Below are 21,122 nucleotides of genomic sequence, written 5' to 3'. Positions count from 1 at the left end.
TCACAGTTGTTGCAGAGTAATTTGTGCTTTCTTCGTTTTTATCAAGATAGTCAAGGGAGAACTTTGCTTCTGCATTGCTATCGTCCTTGCCATTAATGTGTTTAATTTTTAGCTACAGTTTTTTGGTTGGTTTTGATGAAATCCTTTTTTCCCTTCTATGCTAAAAGCGGCAAGATCATCCCTCTCACTATATTTCCCTCTCACTATATGAGTAACTGCACCTTTTGTATGGGAATCTATCTTTGTTGTGATTCCCTTCCCCAGCATTTGGAATCAGAGTTGACTGGAGTTAATTACTGTATTAGGTATGCTTTTCTTGCTAATAAATATTCTCTTGCAACTGGAAAACCCCCAGTAAGTAGGAAATAATATTTTCTCTGGCTCTGCAAATACTTGTATGTAGAATCAAGTCCATTTTTCATGAAACTTTTGTTTTAGAGTGTCACAGATAATTTGATCTATAATTAGTCTATACCTTCACCGTATTGTATGTCCACATAATGGGTTAAATTTCACACAAAATTTTCTTGAAAAATTTTAAATTATTTTATCTATTTTTCATATTCATGCTTCAAATGTATCACTGATTTCTAAGTCATCTGCAGATTTGTCTTGTTTTTGCTTTAGTATTGCCTGTTTCCAAGAACATTTCGTATCACAAAAGTTGAGTCTCTAGTTCCCTTCTATGCTGAGAATTTGGGAAAGCTGTATGTTGGCCAAAGCTTCAATTTTCTTACACACACACACACACATGTATGTATGTATATGTGTGTATACATATATATGTATGTATATGTAAAAGGTATTGCATGAAATGCTTTTAACATGTCTTTAATGACCTCAGCCATACTAGCTTGCCAAAGATAAGCAGCGTTGTTGCCCGGCAGGCATTAACCCTTGGAGGAAGTGAAGGTCGGTGCTGAACCCAAAAGCGCTTGCTCTGAGTGTTTGCTTTGCAAATATTCAATGCTCCGTTGTAGAGAAGAACCGTTCCCTCAAATCACAACGCGCAGGAGCCCTGCAGCTGTGGCAGAATCGACAGAGGGCTCAGAGTTTTTCTGCAGCAAAAGTAAAACTGCTGAATGTTTGAGAAAATAAATAAGCAGGAGACAGCCAGGCCAGGCTAGGCCAGCTTGGCTATTCCCGCTAGAGGACGGGTGGGTAGGAGGAAGGGAGATAATGGGATGAAAAGCAAGAAGGGAGAGCCCTGGAAAGCCAGACTTCTGGTTCTTGCTGTTCTGGGGAGGATCACAGCTGCTGCGTCTGAGATGAGCAGACGGTGCTGCCACCCATCACGCCCCAGCTGCTTTTATGCCCTCATGCTCTCCACAAAGTAGGCAGTAATGTCTGCTTGCTGCCTCCTGTAGTCTGCCTGTTTTTGCCTTTTCCTTGGGCTGGCCTTCACTATAGCCTATTCTTTTGTCAGTTTTGGCAGATGTCTGATTTGCTGGACACTTAGCTTCCTGCAGCTGGAAGAAGAGAGAGGCATATGGCTTGAATTCTCAAGTCTTTAATCAGTTCTTTTTCATGTCCAGAGGGTTTCTGCTGAATTTTGGAACAGTAGTGATGGTATGTAGACAACTGAATGAACAAGATCTCGCTATGTTCTGGAGGAGGTTATTTCTATATGGGTTTAAGCAATCATCTTAGAGTGTTTCAGTTTAAGAGTTTTTTAAGTTAGAGTTTTAGAGTCTCTTTCTGGCCTTGTAGAGTGTTTTTATATTATTTTTTTATGCTTGGTTTATTCCAAAAGAGTTCTCATAGCAAGATACTTTAAAAATAACCTTTAAAGGAATCCACAATAAAGGAGCCTCCATCTGTGTGAATGAATTGTGGCAGATACGATGAAACGATTCTTAACATCCCACAGTTGCTGTTTGCCTTTCAACTGACATGTTGTTGGTGTTTTAAATAAAACAGTCGAATACTAGGTTTAAAAAGACATTCAAAGAATGCTATGGAGTTATTAGAAATCCTTAACTAAGTCCAAGCAGAAAGGACAGTTGCATGACCCTGTCATACGAGGTTGAACTTCCTTATGAGTCCCTTATTGGGATATACGTTAAATCATCCTTGATGTTATCGTTCAGAACAAAGAACTGAGACAGAGCTAGAGTGGAAGTATAAACCCCAGATGATGTGCTACAGCTTATCAGGCAGAAATGTGTTTATTGGTATTCTTTGGACGTGGATTCTTGGAGTACTTAACAATCTCTAGTTAATGAGGTCTGTTAAATGGTAATATCGTGCTGTAATTCAGTTTATCTAGATTGGAAAAACAAAAGTTTTTCAGCAAAAGCCTCTCAGTTTTAGGAAGAAAGTTTGCATATTTAATCCCAGGATAATTGCTAATGTATATCCCCCTTTTATAGGATGCAGTGGTAGGGGAAATAATGGGAAGTGGAGCTAGCAGTCTGGAAAAAAAAGTAGTATTAAAAAGAATGTTTCTGTGCATTTTCACCAAGAAAAATATTTGGCTTCATTGTGAGCTGGGCATAAACTGTATTAAGTGTATTCACATTACTCTCTCATTTGTGTATGATGATTCACTTTGAATCCTTTACTCCAAGACAATTGTATCAGTGTGCTTTCTTAAGTTCCTGCACCCTAGCTGTTTAACATTTGCAGTAGTAAATTAAGTGAACTCAATTTACCTTTGTGTTGTAGTGAACTAGCAGTATGGTGTCTCAAGTGCGATGGTGAGAACTAATAGCTGAAAGGGGGTAAATTATTAAAGCATGCTAAATACTTTGCCAGTCATCTGACCGTTCCCTGACTATGTAGGAAGAAAGAGCAAATACATGTAGGTAAGGCTGTTTTAAGTAAGATAGCATAGTCTGCGTACGCATGATTTGCAGTTTAACAGTCGTAGATTCATGTTCATGGGGAAAGGGATGTTTCTACCGTGTCTTGTACTGCCGAACGTTGTTCGGTATGTTAACTGTGTGATGATCCTGCTGGCTGATCTCCTTAGCTGGACTTCTGCTGAAAGCTTCTTGTTCCCTTTTCTGGCATCCTTCAAGACAATGTTTGTACAAGGAGCTTGTTCTGTCAGGAAGCAGTAGTATGGGAAAACAATTTTATATCTCCTGAGCTCAGCAAGAAAGAAAAATATTTGGATTTGTTTGCATTTTTTAATATTTGTCACAGTGCCAAGCTATTTAAAACAATCTGGCTATTCCATCTCTACTTACTCTCTTCTGATACTGCAAAATTATCACAAGCCACCTGAAATATAGGAATCAGATGTGAATTTTAATGTAAGTGCAGTGCTGAAATCTGATAGAAACGGGAGGGGGAGCTGTCACTACATCAGCCAAGGCACTTTGGTGGAAGTATTGATTGATCACCTAACCCTGGGAAAGGAGGGGGCGCTCCCTTCTACTTTTAGCAAGGTAAGGATGACTGAATTGCTTCCTGTTCCCTCTAACCTTTACCCTTCTGTGAAAGGAGTAGGTAGTCCTGTGCGACCTTTGTCATTCTCTCCAGGTGTATGAAAAAATAGAAAGTCTTTTATTCTCTCTTCTCCTTAGGTGGAGATCACAAATGATGTCCAATCGCTGCTACTGATAACGCTAGCTGTCATGGTGGCCAAGATGGTTGGTGACTCGTTCAATGCATCCTTATACAGTTCCCTCCTGAAGCTGAAATGCATTCCCTACTTGGACGTGGAGCCTTTTGTTCGTCACAGGAAAAAATGGTGAGACTTCTTATGTTGCTGATGTTTAAGTTTTCTGTGTCATGTTCTGCACCCGGGCTATGTGGGTCCTCTGAGACCTGGAGCTCTGAAAGACGAAGGAGTAAAAGGAGACCCTAACCCTGAACAAGGACCCACAGTGCAACGTGCTGTGCAAATAAAGCCCAAGAGACTCCCTGTCTTTTAGAGTTTATGGTAGAATCTAAATTACCACTGTCACCAGATTCCTGAAAACCGTTAAGTGCTCTAAAAAGCCTAAGTAGTCTAGTTAGATGATGTTTATTAGTGCAATTGGTCTAATGAGAAAGCTAAGAGAGGTTTTCTCAGACACCTGTGATTTTCTGTGGCTTGCTTGTGAGCAGATGCTCTAGAGGGTAGGATCTACAAAAGAGTTTGTTGCGTCCTTTATGGTGGAATTTGCCTTTCCCAGTTCCTCGACAACTAGTCTAGACTTCCTATGTATTCAGTAGAGTAAGATGTACGTCTTCAGGCAGTGACTCCTCCCATCCAAGGATAGCAATTTAAGGTAGGTGGGATGAATTGTCTTCTGGAAGTGTCTCCACTAACCACAGAGGAAGACTAAATGGATAGCTCGGAATAGACTAACGTATTTTAAAATCAGGTAAGATATGTTCAACCTGTACTATGAAACTTCCAATGTGAGAGCTAGTTATCCAAAATTTCAGTCTGTTAGTGGGCATTTATGATCAGAAATGGACACATAAGAATCAATTTCTTCCTTAAATGTAAGTGCTGTAAGAGCATAAAATTTTATTTCCCTATTCTTCATCACATGTAGGTGGTGTGAAGTATACTATTATCTTCTACAAAATAATTTGCTGTAATCCTTATTCTTTAAGATGTTCTCTGGGAATGAAGTAGGTAATGTAAAGAAAAAGAAGGAAAAGTGAATTTATTTATTGACCGCAGAAATACTTTTTCTTTTGTTTGAGGCATATTTGGATAGCATACCTCCATGACCAAAGCTATTTGTAGGACACTTCAGCTGACATTTCTCCCAGTATTATGGTCTACTGGAGAATCTCATATCTTCAAATAGCCCTTTAGAGGAATAAAAATATTGGTGACTTGTTCTGTCCACACTTTACAACTTTCTTCCAAATGTAGCCATATCTGAAAGCTTTTAGCAGGCATACTGGATGTTGGGTATAATCTAACTGTATTTGACAAGAGGGGAGAAAGAGCCAGCAATGTGGTAGGAGGAAATAAAAACAATCTGTGATATTATGGATGTCTTCTATATGAAACATGGCAGATAAAACAGAGGGGAAGAAGCCATAAAGTTTCCCTTGGTATTCTGATTAGATAACAAGTCCATGGAAAGAATTATAGCTGCTTTCCTGGTTCAGAGTGAGGTCCTGTTCCTTTGAAGGACAAATATATATACATATATATAGAGAGAGAGAGTCTCATTTCCCTCCCACTCTTTTCCCTTTCCTCTCCAGGATCATTAAAGAAAGTTTCTGGATAAGTTGGTCTCTGAATATACTGATAACTCTTTTATAAAGCGAAAAAGATAGTATTACAACTTGATAAAGATATTATTGCTGGGTATCACAGCTTGGTAAAGATTTCATAGCTGGACACGTTACAGGCTGCCTCATTTTAGTCGAAAGCATCTTAGACATCGAATCGGCTGCGGCACTGGACCATTACTGGTCTCTCTGGCACACCTCTTGGATGATCCAGTCCCCTCCTAGAAATGAAGGCTCACGATTTAACCTTATTAGACCTCCACAGGCCTCCTCAGGATTACTCTATCTTGTAGTTTAGGCATCCCCAAACCCTGATTATTGGCTCAAAGGGAATCTGGATGTATGATTCATCTTTCAAAAGGCATTTGAAGCAAATTGTGACCCAAAGATGCAGCTTTTGTGAGCGTTCCAAGCCAAGCTGCTATTACTTAGCACAGAAATACACGGATTAAGACACAGGAGCGAAGAAAAAAAAAAGCCTCTGTACCTATTTCTTTATCTCAGTTTCCTCATCATTTCTGAGCATCCTTGAAACTTGAGTCAGAATTCTGCAGAAAGGTGCCTGGCTGTGACTTTTCTTCTCGAGTATTTTCCCTGCAGACAGAGTTTTCTCATTTGTTTTCTCTTTGACCAGTTCTGCATTTAAACAAGATGCTGTGAGAGCCTGTCTGTCTGGTTTCCTAGTCTGTCTTTTATCTTGGAGTGATCCCCCTGAGTATCCCAGGCTCTGCTCCTTTTTAAATTCAGCTTATTTGTTGGATTTTGGGGATACTTCTACTCTTTTATTCCTGTACCCACATGTCATTTTGCACTGGCCATCCTTTTGCCCTAGTTGTAATAGCCTGACGAGGAGTTTTCAACTTCACGTTATCTCTGCTCTGGCAAAGCATGGGTGGCGCAGGTTCTACATCCTTTATATTCAGTGATATTAACAATTTCATAAGATCACAGAATGTATAAATTCTGCATTGTTGGATTTCCCAAACCATAACAGAGAATGAAGTCAGCTATGTAGTAACTAGTAGCTACCATGTGCTTATAGACGGGTGGTAAGTTCTTTAGCTGTGTATGCAGAGTGGAAGACTTAGATAGCTTGCTTAGAAGTCACAGAAATTCCACGTTAACTGAGATCCTTCTTCAGCTGAAACTGAGAAGTCTTTGGAAAACAGTGCCTGGTTGGTAGCAGTGAGAAACTTGAGAGAACATACATTCTTAGGTCCTCAATGCAAGAGAGACATTGTGGATGTTCTCTTTCCCAATTCTTCATAGATGCTAAAGATGAAAAGACCATCTATATTAGATCATCTAGGTGATTCATTTTCGAAGGCTGAATTACTTACCTAGTCTGATGATACTCAGCTGAGACACTGAACTGAGAAGAGAAAGTAGCCTTTAAATTAATAAGGGGAGATTAAGGCCCAGATCCTCCAAAGAATTTAACACCAAACTCCTATGGAGATAAGGGGGTACCTTAAGAAGCTGAATTACGTACATGCTTATTATGAAGACGTGTCTGTAAATACCATCTGTTATATGTGAAATCAGTGGATGTGAGGTTTAAGTCTTCAGTGATATTTCACTACCTAATTCCTATTTAGGCACTGACATCTTTTGTTGCCTTTCTTCCTGTGGGGAAGAGAGACTTGTTTTGTTTTCTTAACACGCATTATTTCTTTGAACCTCGTTGATCATCCTGTCTGTTGTATTCTGTGCCCTGGATGATAAGGCTCCAAGCACAGCTGTATCTAGTACGTGGCTGCTAACGGTGCACCATGATTTCCAGCTACATTGCACACCACTGTAAACACCCCCCTTATAAAATCTGGTTCACTGGAACACGCAAAGCTGCTAGCTGCCAGGGAATGTTCTTTAATGAGGGTAAGGAGTACTTGAACACATCTACGACTTGGCAACTCTTCCTGCTTTTTATAAGCTACTATACACTTCAGAGAGAAAATATCTTAGAGGCTACTTTTTAATGGGACAAGTTTACTTAAGAGCTGAGTGGATCTGGTGCCAGTAGTTCTGTTTTGTTCTAGCTTAATATTAGCCTTGTCAAAGTTCTTATAGTGTCTCCTGGGTGTTTCTGTACTGCATACCATATAAAGCTGTTTTTGGGAGCCAAGAATTTTGGCTGGAATATGTATTATAGTGGTCTCATTATATATATTTTTTAAGTGTATCAGAGGTGGCCCTATATTAAAGATCCATGCAGTAAGGATGATTTTTTTTTTTTCTCCCTTCTAGTTTTCCTTTAGCCCGTACCACAGACATTGGATCTGGAATTTGAGCCAGCACAAGTTTGAGGGTTATTTGGGATCTGAGGTCCTGGTTTGGCCTGTTATAAGAATTGGGGTAATTAGCAAGCTTTTTCATATGAGGCTTTGGATTTTGAAAATAATCAGGCTTAGGGTTTTTTTTTTTTTTTTTTTTTTTTTTTTTTTGCTTTGGGCCCAGACTAGACTAGTAACAACTAAACTAAAAGATTCCTTACTCATCTTGCTGACACAAACGTTCATTCAAAGACAACTTACCACGATGCACGTGGTGCATCCCACCTAGCCTCTTTTAAAAGCCAGTGTGTTTCATGACTGCTTAGCTTTCATCCTGAGAGGCATCATTAGGGGGTGGACTTGGCAATGTTTTCCCATCAGAGGGCATCGAGCCCATCTTTTGTAGAGTGTTTGCGGTAGAAGCTGGATCCTGTTCTGGCTGCACAAAGGAAAAAGGGAGCTGCTGTAACAAGGCCATACTTTGTTGGGGAGAACCCTGGCTGCTACAGAAGTGATGGAGGGGAGGTGTTGAGATGTGGGTGAGATTTATTAAAATTACATTTGGGATCTAAGCAGCCTCTATGTCAGACTTATACAAACACAGCAAAGAACCATTTTTAGTCCCTTTTTGCCTATTCTTCTGTGCTGGGGTTTTAAATTTAGTATGATTCCATTACCTGAGAAGCAACTGTATGAAGCCATAAACTGCAGTATTGGCCTTCTGACAAAAATACTATGGCAGAGCCAGATGTAGCTTTACGTGCACTGAAGAGTAGCAGCGCGGCTTTGCCTTGTTTTTAACATGAGACGGGTGGTGCTAACAGGGGATGGGTGAAAGGACTTATCGTACCCTCCTGCCCTGCCCCAGCTCCCACAGAAATCTGTGGGAAAGTCCAGCCTGTCTCCCACATGATTGTTTATCTGGAAGGGGGCCAACATTAGGCTGTTTAACAGTGCTCATGCCTTCAGACTGTGCTTGATTTCAAGTTGTCCAGAACTGTTCCAAAAAAAGGTGACTATTTAGTGGACGTGAATCTGTGTGAAGAAGGTTGTCTTAATTGAATGTGAATGAAAGGTGAACTTCCAGCCAGACACAGTTACTGCTTTATATTAACCTGAATACTTAATGTTTTTGGTTTACTTTTTGCTATCTGACAGGTGGTGATGAACAAGGCTATTTCACTTTGTAATTTGCAGGAGATCTACTTATCTTCCTTTACAGGATTTGGGTGAAAGACCACACTCAGTGGCATAGAGTTGTCTACAAAAATGAACGAATGGGCCTTTTCAGCCTTAACCTTCAGAGATGCTGTTTTCTCCAAGTTTTTTAATGTTAGAGTTCATGCACAATTTCAGTTTAATTTAAAGTGATTTCAGTTTTCAAAACTGAATAACATCTTTTAGGAAAAAAGTCACACGTAAACAGTGAATTAGTGTTAATATAAATATTCTTGTAAGATAGAAAGAGGAAGGCTTTATGGCAATAATAGGGGCTTGCAAGGGAGCCACACTTCTCTGTCTGCCCCTTGTCATTATATTGCTTTGGCCAAACCAATTTATTTCTCAGCTTTCTCAGTTACAAAAGGCGAAATAGTGCTTATACATGTCATGTGGCCTTTAGCCTCTGTTATCTTTATAAAGTATTGTTAAGTTCTTAAATGAAAAGTTCTATGTAAGGGCAAAATTTCTTGTGAATGCTAGAAGCTGATTTTTGACCTACTTTAATGACTGTTTAGTGAGGCTACTATCTGAAGATACCACATCAGTTGAAGCGACTTTGTTTAGATTGGTAAAACTGTATAAAGGTGCCCAAGATTCTAGTTGACTTGCTGCTTATTTTTAGAGTGGAATCTGAGCAAATAAAACAAATTACTCTTCCCATGCTACAGTAAATACCAGCAGACATAACCCTTCCTCCAACCTAAAATAAGCCTTTCCCACTGTTAGCTATTCCTTTTCCTAAAATATCTAGAGTGAGAGATGGAGCTGGCACTATGCCCTCAAGGTTAAGAGCTGCTGATGGGAAACCACTGGGAACTGGCTGAGAGGGGTCTCATGGAGACCTTACCAGCAGGACACTCCTTTGATAGGAAGCGCTAGAGGCTGACCACCACCTTGCTGCTCACCTGCTGCGCTTGGAAGGGTATTGGTAGTCGCTGCAGTCCGCAGAACCAAATATACAGAATAAAGGCATAAATACAGAAAAATAACTGCAAGGGTAGGGAAGAGAAGCCAACAAACTTTCTCACTGAAATCCTTGGAGAAGCTTGTAAATACTATAATGTTTACACAGAGCCTATACATTTGTACAACTACCTTTCCATGAGTGTGAAATATTTTACACTAGAAAGTTTTCAGGCTCTAAGAGCTGATAGTTTCTGATACTTCTGAATACTGCAAGCTCAGCTTTGGTCTGAATTCTCTCCATCCCTCCACTTTCTCATGAATGACTTAAACTGGAGTTTTCCCCCCTTGGAACATGCAAATTTTAAATAGCATATTTGGCCAGGATTATATGTAGCTCATGACCACTGTTTGCCAGAAGGAAAACATTTTGAATTTACAAATGTGAAGGCAAATGTTATACTCTAAATTCTCAGATAGATGCAGCTTCGTGACCTGCTCTATAGCTCAGAAGTGGTGACAAAAATGGTTTTCCTGTAGAGAAATTTTTAAAGGAAACAGCCTTAAACGTTCCAAAGACTAGTTTGGAGCTGTTGGTGAAAACCTTAGGAAGAGAGTTTGGAGGCACAAATAGGCAGATCAAATATAATGAGTTAGTTTCAAAGCAGTTAGCCTATTCTTGTTTCTGTCACAAAGCAGGTCTCCTCTTACCCGTTTAAAGCAAAGTCCAAGTTAGCGTGCGAATGGGATCATAATGTGATTGGCAAGCCTGATGCAAGCGTTGGGCATGTTGTGACAAAGGACAGGAACTTAGTGTGAGGTGCTGGTTCTTGCTTTAAGGTGCATTGTGAGTCAGCCGTTGTATGTTAGTGCGCCATTAGTCAGGGTAAGACGGGACCTTTTTGGATCACGGAGAATTCTTTCCGCAGATACCTTTGTTACTGCTGCAGCTTGCTTGATGATCAGGGAGGATGACAAATCCACGCCGACTCTTGATGTGTTTTCCGTTTCTGGGGAGTCCTGTAAAACTGAAAGAAGTGACTTCTGCACACTTTCCACAGAAGGAAATGCACTGTAGCAGCATATGGAACTAATAACTCGTATTTCAGACTTAACTGACTGACGGTGAATGAGCCAATCCAACCTCCTGTAGGCCCTTATGCCAAACGTGCGCGCAGCGACTTTCAGCTGTGGGAAACTCAGCACAGCTTCTGCTGGCCTAGCGAGGAGGAGACTCCCTTTTGGCTCACCTGAGCGGACACGCTACCTGTGGCCTGTGTGGGTCCCAGTGCAGCTTTTAGATGTGGTAGCACGGAGGTGGAGCGCGCGTGCACACAGAGCGCGTCTAGCCACCGGATGGGGTATTCCACTAATTGGTTAAGTCTGCTCTGGTGTCTGGCCTCCAGTTGGCAGATACTGACAGTTTCCACTTAAAAACAGCCAAGCCCACTGGAAATCCAGCTGTGCCGGTGGAAGGGCTGCTCACACAAACCCGTTCTCGTGAAGAAGTCGTTGAACAACTGTTTGAATTCATTCAAGTAATGGTGACTCTGACTCAAAGCTCACTGAAGTCCCCTAGGAGTCTTTGTTGCATATTGGAATAAAGACATCAATTCATTTAATAGTTATATTGACATTTCAGTGTTCTTGAGTTTCACGTAAGGATAGTATCTTTATTGTTGCGCTTAGGACTGCTTCTGAGTTCACCTCAAGCTGAAATGAATTCTCTTTGCTGATGATACGTTTGTGCCACTTTTTCTGTTCTTGAGAGCGTTGCTACATCCGCATAAATATTAGTAGTTTGTCATAGGGATTGTCATGATGAAAAGAATTGTTTACTTACAAAAGACGAAACAGATGGCACAAAAAACTTTAGTGAATTTTTACACATTTGAGAAATGAAATATCCTTTTCAGAAATAATATCAGTTTTGGAAAGCCGTTAAATGCTATTCCATACAATCACAAGGGAAGCTTGTTCTGCGGTACACTGAATATATGCAGAGCCATAGCAAAAGTGAGGCAAAAAGGGGCACAGAGTGGAGTAGTTTTATGGCAAGCCATAAAGTCATAAGCATAGTTTTATTAGCTGCTGCCATTCAGTAAGTGGATTTGTGACAGTAGGTGAGTGGGAGATGAAAGTGGTAGCAGATGGAAAGAGCCTGAGGAGGCTGAAAAGAGCCCTAGTGTTGGGGATAAGGAAAGAGAGAAAGAAAACGAGTGGGACTCATAAAATCTTTTCCTAGAATTTGGGATATATATATTGAGTGTGTTTCATTATAAATATACTGTCAGGTGCAGATAGACCACCACTCATTTCCTGGAAGAGTGTAGTACTGACATTCATGTCCTTGTTTTTAACTGGGATGTAAGTACACGCATATCCTTCGTTTGTAATGATGATTCCTTGCTGTAAGTCATAAACTAGGCAAAAACATGAACTACACATGAATGGTACTTAGAGAGCAGGGGTTTTAGTTAAAGAAAGATTTTTTTAGTATGATGAATACATGTAGAAGGCTGTGTAATAGTTTGCAGTATTTTTTTATAAATAATTAATTATGGTTCCCAATATCCTTGTGACATAAGGGCAACAAATGGGCTAGCTTTGTTTTAGAAAGGGGAATGCTGAAGTTTGAGGGTTTAAATGCCTTTTCTAAGGCAGTTTGTTGTACAGCTGAAAGGAGAAGTGCCTTTGCTTGAAATCCTGGTTGTAAGTGTCAAAAACGTTTATTTACTGGGCTGGGAACAGGAAATAATCTGTATCTCCAGTTACCCAGCGTTATGTTTTAATAACCTGACTATCCTTTTCCGTTAGAAAGTGCCTGATTCTTGGAGGTACAGAGCTATTTGAAATCTATCTTTTCATATTTTTTCATCTGTATTATTTTAGTTTACTCCTCTTACGGTCTTTTAGGCCTAAATCTGTACCTCATTTTGCTTAAAAGGTCATCTGATAAACTGTGGCTGATTATTAAAACATATATTGCTATCACTCTCTGTTCCCAAAAGCTTTAAAGTCAGCAATTCTGATACTACTTGGTGCTTTCTTGGATCAGGCAGAGTGGAAAAGCTAAGGTGGCTGGTACAGTGCATGAGGGTGGAGGCTCTGAATGAAGCTTTTATAAAAATGCTCTCATAGGAGCTTTCCTCTCTTCTTTCCAGTTTGGATTAGTTTTTTTGGCGTAGGCTTACAAGAAACTCATCATGTTATTGCATTTGAACGGCAAGAGTCAGTTTAGTATTTTGCAAATTTCCCTTGGAAATTGTTCAGCAATGATCTATCCGGAGAATATTCATTTCACCATTTTTTCGATTATGCTAAGATCATGAGGTATTTATTTTAGCGCACAATTTGCTTCTCTCACTTTATTCCTATGGAAGTTTGTTTGGAACACGTCTTTGAATTTAAATAGCTTGTGCGGGTGTCGTTTTGAGAAACGGCTTTCTTTGCCTCTGGTCGGTTATAATGCCAGAGGAGATGGATTTTGCACAGACTTAACATTTTTTTAAGAGAAGATTCGTATGGGCTCAGATAGTAATTTGGAGAATGAAAAGATAACTGAATCATTCCCATTCTGAATACAGTAATAAGAAGTCATATGTATGTAAAATTGTCTTACATATCAAGATCGCTAATCCATCTCTGTATCTTTATCTCTGTATACATTTATACACATTCATGGGTGTATGAGTACTGCAGGTACAAATGACCTGTAAATGCGGATGTCTATTCTGACATATCCACAAATCCATGGGCCCCGATGGGATGCACCCACGAGTGCTGAGGGAGCTGGCAGATGTTATCGCTAGGCCTCTCTCCATCATCTTTGAAAGGTCCTGGAGATCAGGAGAGGTGCCTGAGGACTGGAAGAAAGCCAATGTCACGCCAGTCTTCAAAAAGGGCAAGAAGGAGGAGCCAGGAAACTACAGGCCTGTCAGCCTCACCTCCATCCCGGGAAAGGTGATGGAACAGCTCATCCTGGAGGTCATCACTAAGCATCTGGAGGACAAGAAGGTGATCAGGAGTAGTCAGCATGGATTCACCAAAGGGAAATCATGCTTGACCAATCTGATAGCCTTCTATGACAGAATGACTGGCTGGGTAGATGAGGGCAGAGCAGTGGATGTTGTCTCCCTGGACTTCAGCAAGGCTTTTGACACTGTCTCCCATCACATCCTCCTAGGTAAGCTCAGGAAGTGTGTGCTAGATGAGTGGACGGTGAGGTGGCTTGAGAACTGGCTGGATGGCCGAGCTCAGAGGGTTGTGGTGAATGGCGCAGAGTCAAGTTGGAGGCCTGTGGCTAGTGGTGTCCCCCAGGGGTCAGTCCTGGGCCCAGTCTTGTTCAATATATTCATCAATGACCTGGAGGAAGGGACAGAGTGCACCCTCAGCAAGTTTGCTGATGATACTAAACTGGGGGGAGTGGCTGACACACCAGAAGACTGTGCTGCCATTCAGAGGGACCTGGACAGGCTGGAGAGGTGGGCGGAGAGGAACCTCATGAAGTTCAACAAAGGCAAGTGCAAGGTCCTGCACCTAGGCAGGAATAATCCCATGCACCAGTACAGGCTGGGGACTGACCTGTTGGAAAGTAGCTCTGCCGAGAAGGACCTGGGAGTGCTGGTGGACAACAAGTTAAACATGAGCCAGCAGTGTGCCCTTGTGGCCAAGAAGGCCAATGGGATCCTAGGGTGCATTAGGCAGAGTGTTGCCAGCAGGTGGAGGGAGGTGATCCTGCCCCTCTATTCAGCCCTGGTGAGGCCTCACCTGGAGTACTGTGTCCAGTTCTGGGCTCCCCAGTACAAGAGAGACATGGCACTGCTGGAGAGAGTCCAGCGGAGGGCTACCAAGATGATTAGAGGGCTGGAGCATCTCTCCTATGAAGAAAGACTGCGAGAGCTGGGCCTGTTCAGCCTGGAGAAGAGAAGATTGAGAGGTGATCTCATCAACGTGTACAAGTATCTGAAGGGGGAGTGTCAAGAGGATGGGGCCAGCCTCTTCTCCGTGGTGCCCAGCAACAGGACAAGAGGCAATGGGCAGAAACTGAACCACAGGAAGTTCCATCTGAACCTGAGAAAAAACTTCTTCACTGTGAGGGTGACAGAGCATTGGAACAGGTTGCCCAGAGGGGTGGTGGAGTCTCCTTCCCTGGAGATATTCAAAACCCGTCTGGATGTGATCCTGGGCAATATGCTCTAGGTGACCCTGCTTGAGCAGGGAGGTTGGACTAGATGATCTCCAGAGGTCCCCTCCAACCTAAACGATTCTGTGATTCTGTGATTCTGTGATATAGTTTGTATATAGGTGTTGAATATTATCAATTGTTAGGTTTTTAGGTAAAATGTAGACTTTTTCTCTACTAGGTCTCCACCTATGGGAGAGAAAATACTGTGTGGATAGATATAGGAGCATCTTACAGGCCTCTCTGGAGAGCGGCAGGGCCTCAGGTATATCCCTGTGGCTAGCATTTTCTACTGATTAACTTTATGCAGTCCTCAGCTCAACGCTTAGCATCACAAAGTTGCCCTGTGGTGTACAGCACGGCCACAACCCTGAACAGGATTTTGGGGAGAAGTCCGAGGTGAATGTTTCCACCAGCTCAGGAACAGCTAACTACCTATGCTTCTGGGCAGCAACTTTATCCCTCCTAGGCGCTTGTAGCATTCGTACCTGCAGCAGTGATTGCCTGGGCCCTCCAAGAGTTGTGTACCCATTAGGAACTACACGTAGTTAGCAACTCCCAGTTAGTCAGAAAACCTACAGAGGGGCTCAGAATCACTACGCAAAAGCGGAGGAGCTGAGAAGGAGGTTACACTAACAGAATTTTTGAGGTATACTTGTATATAAGGCCAGTAGTGACCTTTAGCTCATGATAAAAATTCACAGGTTTATAGTCTCTTTAGAGCCTGATTGCTTCCCTGGCTCCTGCATTCCTGACAATACAGGTGACCGTACAGGGAGGGTGTTTGCTGCCCGGCTCTCTGAGAGCCTGGGCCCTGCAGCATCCGCTGTTTCGGGGAGATGTCAGGTGAGGGTTTGGATCTCCAAAGGCTGGTGAGAAATGGTTTCTGATTTCCCACTTTCCAGTCAAATGTAGTTTCCCAAGGAAAGAAGGATTCCAGGTCATGTCTGTTGAACACCTTCAATGGCCATGGTGCAGTGCCTGGTAATGCCTTGTAGACGTATAGTGATATCAATATATGTGTGACATCTGAGAGTAGATGGGTGCTAGACAGCTACTTGTGTGGACTGAGACATTTCTACACATACTGCTACTCCTGTGGGGAAATGTATGGTTCTGAATACCAATGCCAATTGAGTTTAGATGCCTTCAGGATGGATGGTGGTAGTGAGCAGGCGCTGTGAATAGCTCTGAGTATTAGATGCCCACGCTCCGTTTAATACTATTTTACGTGACTAAATCTGTAAGTGGCTAGTTACATTTCTAAATTTGTTTTTGGATATGCACTGTGCAAATTAAGTCAAGAACTACGTCCTTTATGTTTTTACTTAGACTGTAACAGTTTAGCATGTAGAGCACTGAGACCTTAGCTTTTAAGCTGTCACTTGAGTAATTCCAGCATGCAGATCCACTCAGGTGATCTTTTACCTGCTTACCTCAGGTTTTATGGACAGTCTAATTGATTTTTTTAAAGCTAAATGCCCTTACACAAACAATTATAGCTATGCAAAGTGAGGAGGAGCTGCTATTTTTCTCGCTTGTTGGTATTTTATACTGACAGTGCTGACGGGGCAAACCTCGTAGGGGATAAAGGAACAGAGAAGCAAGCCTTTGGCAGGAAAAACCCAAACATTCCAAAAAATAACAACAAAATCCATCTCTTTTCCAGAACACAAAGGCTTTCTTATCTATTGTTTTTTCTTCTTCGCTTCTTTTTTGTTCTGCACTTTTTCAAGTCATAGAGAGAGACAGTTTCCCAGCAGATCATGAGACCATGTGGAAATCCATTTGTCTTTTGCATACAGTAGTTGCTAAACATATATAACTTTCAAATCCTCTCTGGGAAACAAGTGACAGAGACATTCAGTTAACCCAAACAACACATTTCACAATAAGTGCTGTACTGTCCAAAGGCCTTTAGACTGAGTAGCTAAATGTCCCCTCATTTAAGGATATTGAGGGAGCCAGGACCAGTGGATGCTGGGAAGCTTGTCTACTTACAGTCAATATAAATATTTGTAGATATACTGAACAGACTGAACTCTGCCAAACTTTTGGCTCCTATTTAGCTAGAAGAATTTCTCCCTCAATTTAGTGTTCAGCTAAAAAAAAAAGACAGTGAGGTGTCTTAGGCCTTGTCTGCCGTGCAAAATTCCACTGAAAATTGATTTTAACTAGACCTGATTAACCCAAAGTACACCGCATACGCTTATATCAATTTACACTGTGCTTTTATTGGTTGAATTTAGTTTTAAATCAATTTATATGTGTCTATTCCAGGCATTAGCACTGAGTGGAACAAATCAATTTTAAAACGAATTTAGTTAAAGTGGTGTCCTTTTCTAGCATAACTCGCTTTTATAGAGATTTTAATTTCCATATATTCATCTCAGTGGGTATTCTGTGAGCATACTTAAAGAATCATTTTTTTCACAGAAATCAATGGCAAACCTCTCACTGAATTCAATCATCTGCACATGATTAGCCCTTCTGTAGTTCATATATACTGTTCTACAGTATAGTGAGATCAATATTGGCATGTAGGTTTTGTAAAAGCTTTTTAATTGTTGGCTTTTACCAAATGACTTGCTGAAAAGAAAATTGGTGGACCTCTGACCAGTATGCAGAATTTTTTTTTTTAATTTTTTTTAAAATAATTTGGATTTAAATGTAAACAGCTTCCTGCAATGTTGTGAGTATTTTTCACAATGAGATTTCTTGGAAGATGCTAGAGAAAAAGAAAGCTAACACTAATAAACTATATTTATAATGTGCAGGTCTTAATAACAGTATGGCCGATTCTGTACTGGAATGGCTATATGAAATCTCTTTAATTTTTCTATCCAAGTAAAGTGTATTTAAAAAAAAAAAAACCCTCCAAGTCTCAGAAAATGCATGAATAGAAGATACTAAAACTGAATAGTTCTAATAATTGATGGCGTTTATAACATAGATAACTAATTTTAATGATCTCCAAGTTGATAATGCTCCTTTAAGCTATCCAGCCCACCCTCTCAATTGTTCAGACTGTGCTGCCTAAATGCTCTTGACAATCATTGCAAACATTAAGCAAACCCCAAAACAAACTCCTGAGAACTATTTATACAAGATGCAATAGCCAGTCAGGGCAATAAAACAATGGTTTACAAGAAGCCCAAATAAAATCCAGGGCTGTTCTAAGCAAGAAGGCCTGTGGCTAGTCAATAGGTAAACACTCTCAATAGAGAAAGAAGAGATTGGAGCGACAGCTAAAAAGACAAAGGCGAGTATGAGAATAAATCCAAGCAAGCAGCACTGCTGCCTGTGTTCTCATCCACCTAGGTCCTTAGACTGTTTGAGTTAGCATTATGCTTCTCCTTCCTCCCCCTGCCTTTAAGTTCTTGTAATCATCTTAAACTTGCATAAAGTAGAGAGTAAACTACATTTCAAGAAAAGAAGAGTTTTCTTGAACTGAATGTTGTCTAAGGAAACCTCCATGTTGTGACTAGATCTGTTATGGTTAGACCCTTAACAATTTATTTCAGTGGGAAAACTTCCATTGAATTTAATAGCAACAGGGCCCGAACTACATTTGCAAGAACCATTTCAAGACAGTTTACCATTCAGAGATATTGGCTTCTTACCAAATGAATGTCTCTTATTCAGGTCATAAGGCTGATTGTTCCCTGTGATACCCAGAGCTGTGGGGGCACTTCTTTAAAAGAACCTGAAACTTGGATGTTATGACTTTCGTGAGATATCCTTAAAACTCTAACACATTACACTGCTGTAGTGAACTACATTTTGGGAAAAATGTTCTCACACATCCTAGAAAAGAAAAATTTATGCTAGAACTATTTTAGTAGTGTAAAGACCGCCTTGCATCTCTCCTTGAGGAGAATCTAATCACGTGAGAAAGATCTACAAGATACAATCCAATAGTAAGTACCTGTGGTTATTTCATATAAAAAGACATTTTAAAAATGGTAAATGAAATGCCTTACTTGAAATTCAGTTTGCATTGTGAAACTAAGGGCTTTATTGCAGCAAGAGCGTAACAGCAGTGATGGCGCTTGTGGGCTAAGCAAAGGGTGCTCAGGAGGCATTTGGGCAGGGTCGTAGTTGCAGGAGAAGGGACCTGCTGGTGGTGGAGGCTTTGCCCAGGAGGGTCAAGTGCCTGGCCATAGCATCCATTTCCCAGGCCCTAGGGAGCACAGTGAGCCAGAGGGCTGCAAACATGAACCAGCAACAAATATGGCCATTGGTGGAGTAGTGCACATACAAGTGCCCAGGGTGGTTTTTAGGCTCCTGTTCACAGGTTATACTCTGCTTCTGGCTCTTCTGGGAGCTACTTCTGCTGTCTTTGGATCCCGGCTGTTGCTGGGCAAGGCTGGCCCTGGTAAGGAAGGGTCAAATTTAACTAATGTGAGGAGGAGAGCTATGTAACTGCCAGGCCCAGAGTGGCGATCCCAGAGGGCAGCCCTCAGAAGTAGTAGTTTGTACCAAAGGGACAAGAGGCTGGAGACTCAGCTGACGGCAGTGTGGGACTTAGCAGCAGTGGTGGTGGTATGCCATAGAGCACAGTCACCAGCACCTCTGAAGCAACTACTGCAGCGCAGCGGAGACAGAGCTCCCAAGGGATGGGGCGCCGCTGCAGATCTGGCCCTGCGGGCAGTGCCTGGTGCCTCTCCTTGGGGCTTGGGCGAGGGAGACTATGTGCTTGCCTGTGGTAGGTGAGCTCTGGGTGATGAGCTGTGTCACTAAGCTGTGGGAAGAGGTGAACAAGACTGTACAACATCAGGGAAGATGGAAGAGGTGGACAGCATCTTCACAGAAACTTTCAGAGACAAGAGCTTGAACATCAGCTGCACAGAAGAGCAGGCCTCAGAAACTGGGGTAGGTTGTGGGTGGCAGAAAGAGACTCCTATGATGGCAAAGGCTGGAGGCGGAGGCTTGTGACTTCTGGCAATAGGAGGATGGCTTCTTCTCTACCTTCAGACCTACAGCTTCAGTGCTCTGGTAACAGACAAGGAGGAGAAAGCCGTGTTTGGGGAGGCATCCAAACAAGCAAAGCTCGAAACATGCAGCAGCATCATGGAGAGGCAGCAAATGGTAGTTGTGGGGGACTCTGTCCCGTGGGGGATGGAGGCCCTCATCTGCCGAACTGACCTGCTCTCCATGGAGATTTTCTGCTGGCTAGTGGCTCTGATCTGATCTGGGAGATTGTGCAGAGACTGCTGAGGCTTTTCTGGCCCTTGGACTACTACCTCCTGCTGCTTATCCATGTTGATACCAGCAACGCTTCCAGGGGAGGCCTTTTGTGTATCAAGAGGACTACAAGTCTCTGGTGATGAGGGCCCAGGCGATGTTCTCAAGCCTGTTGATGCAGGAGATAAGCTTGGGGAGGAGCAGACAGATCCTGTGGGTCAGCAAGTGGTTGTACAGCTGGAGTTGTCAACACGAATTTGGCTTTTACAACCATGGGACTTCAGTTAAGGATTCTTAGGGAAAGGTGGGATCCATGCTCATGGGACAGAGCAGGGGGAAAATCATTTTTGCTAACAGGCTGGCCACGATGGGGAGGAGAGTTTTGAATCAGGAAGAATGGGGAAGGGCAATTATGAATCACAATTAAGTATAATGGTGGAGAGAGGTCAAGAGTAAAGGGTGCAGCGTGATGACAGGAACAAGAGAGGCCTCAGGAACATTAAAACAGAGTAAAAGGACACCTGTCTTAAGTGTATGTACACAAATGCTTGCATTTGAGGAAAGAAGCAGAGGGAACTAGAGCTCTGGATGCAGTGGCAGAGCTGCGGCGTTGTTGGAATAACTGAGATGCGGTGGGACAGCTCGCATGACTGGAGTGCTGCGATGGATGGATACAAGTGCTTTAGGAAAGATGGAGATGTCCCTTTCTGTAAGAAGGAGCAGCTAAGATTCATGGAGCTCTCCATGGGATGGCAGAATGTGGTTGCGAATTAGAAGAGAAGCCAGTGAGGGTGATGTGGCTGGAGTTTGTTACAGACTGCCCTACTGGTGTGAGGAAATGGACAAACCCCTCTTTAAACAGCTTGAGGAAGTCTTTGGATCACAGACCCTGGTTCTCAAGCAGCACTTTAGCTTCCCTGATATTTGCTGGAAAGGCAACATGGAGGGATGCAAGGAGATTTCTGCAGGGTATCCATGATAATTTCTGAATACAAGTACTGCACGGGCTAACAGGGAGTGGTGTACCGTTGGGTCTGCTCTTCACTAACAAGAAAAAACTGGTTGGGGTAGTGATCATCAACAGTATCCTTGACAGCAGTGACCACGAAATAGTGGAGTTCAAGATCCTGAGGGGAGTGGGAAGGCGAGTAGCGGAGTAC

The 21,122-nt window shown here is 42.1% G+C and overlaps 1 protein-coding gene across 1 annotated transcript in view; it reads left to right on the top strand.

The window, feature by feature from the left end:
• The window catches only part of LOC104149479 (chloride channel protein D-like), an 89,602-nt gene that overhangs the window by 43,764 nt on the left and 24,716 nt on the right, over positions 1-21,122 (top strand). Inside the window, exon 12 of the mRNA XM_068932750.1 lies at positions 3,534-3,700. Within this exon, the coding sequence (XP_068788851.1) occupies positions 3,534-3,700 (167 nt within the window). The remainder of the gene's footprint in view (positions 1-3,533; positions 3,701-21,122) is intronic.

This window comes from Struthio camelus, chromosome 2, assembly GCF_040807025.1.
Source record: "Struthio camelus isolate bStrCam1 chromosome 2, bStrCam1.hap1, whole genome shotgun sequence".
Taxonomy (NCBI): domain Eukaryota; kingdom Metazoa; phylum Chordata; class Aves; order Struthioniformes; family Struthionidae; genus Struthio; species Struthio camelus.
Note: the sequence above shows the minus strand (reverse complement) of the source record. Positions and strands in the feature narration are given on the sequence as shown.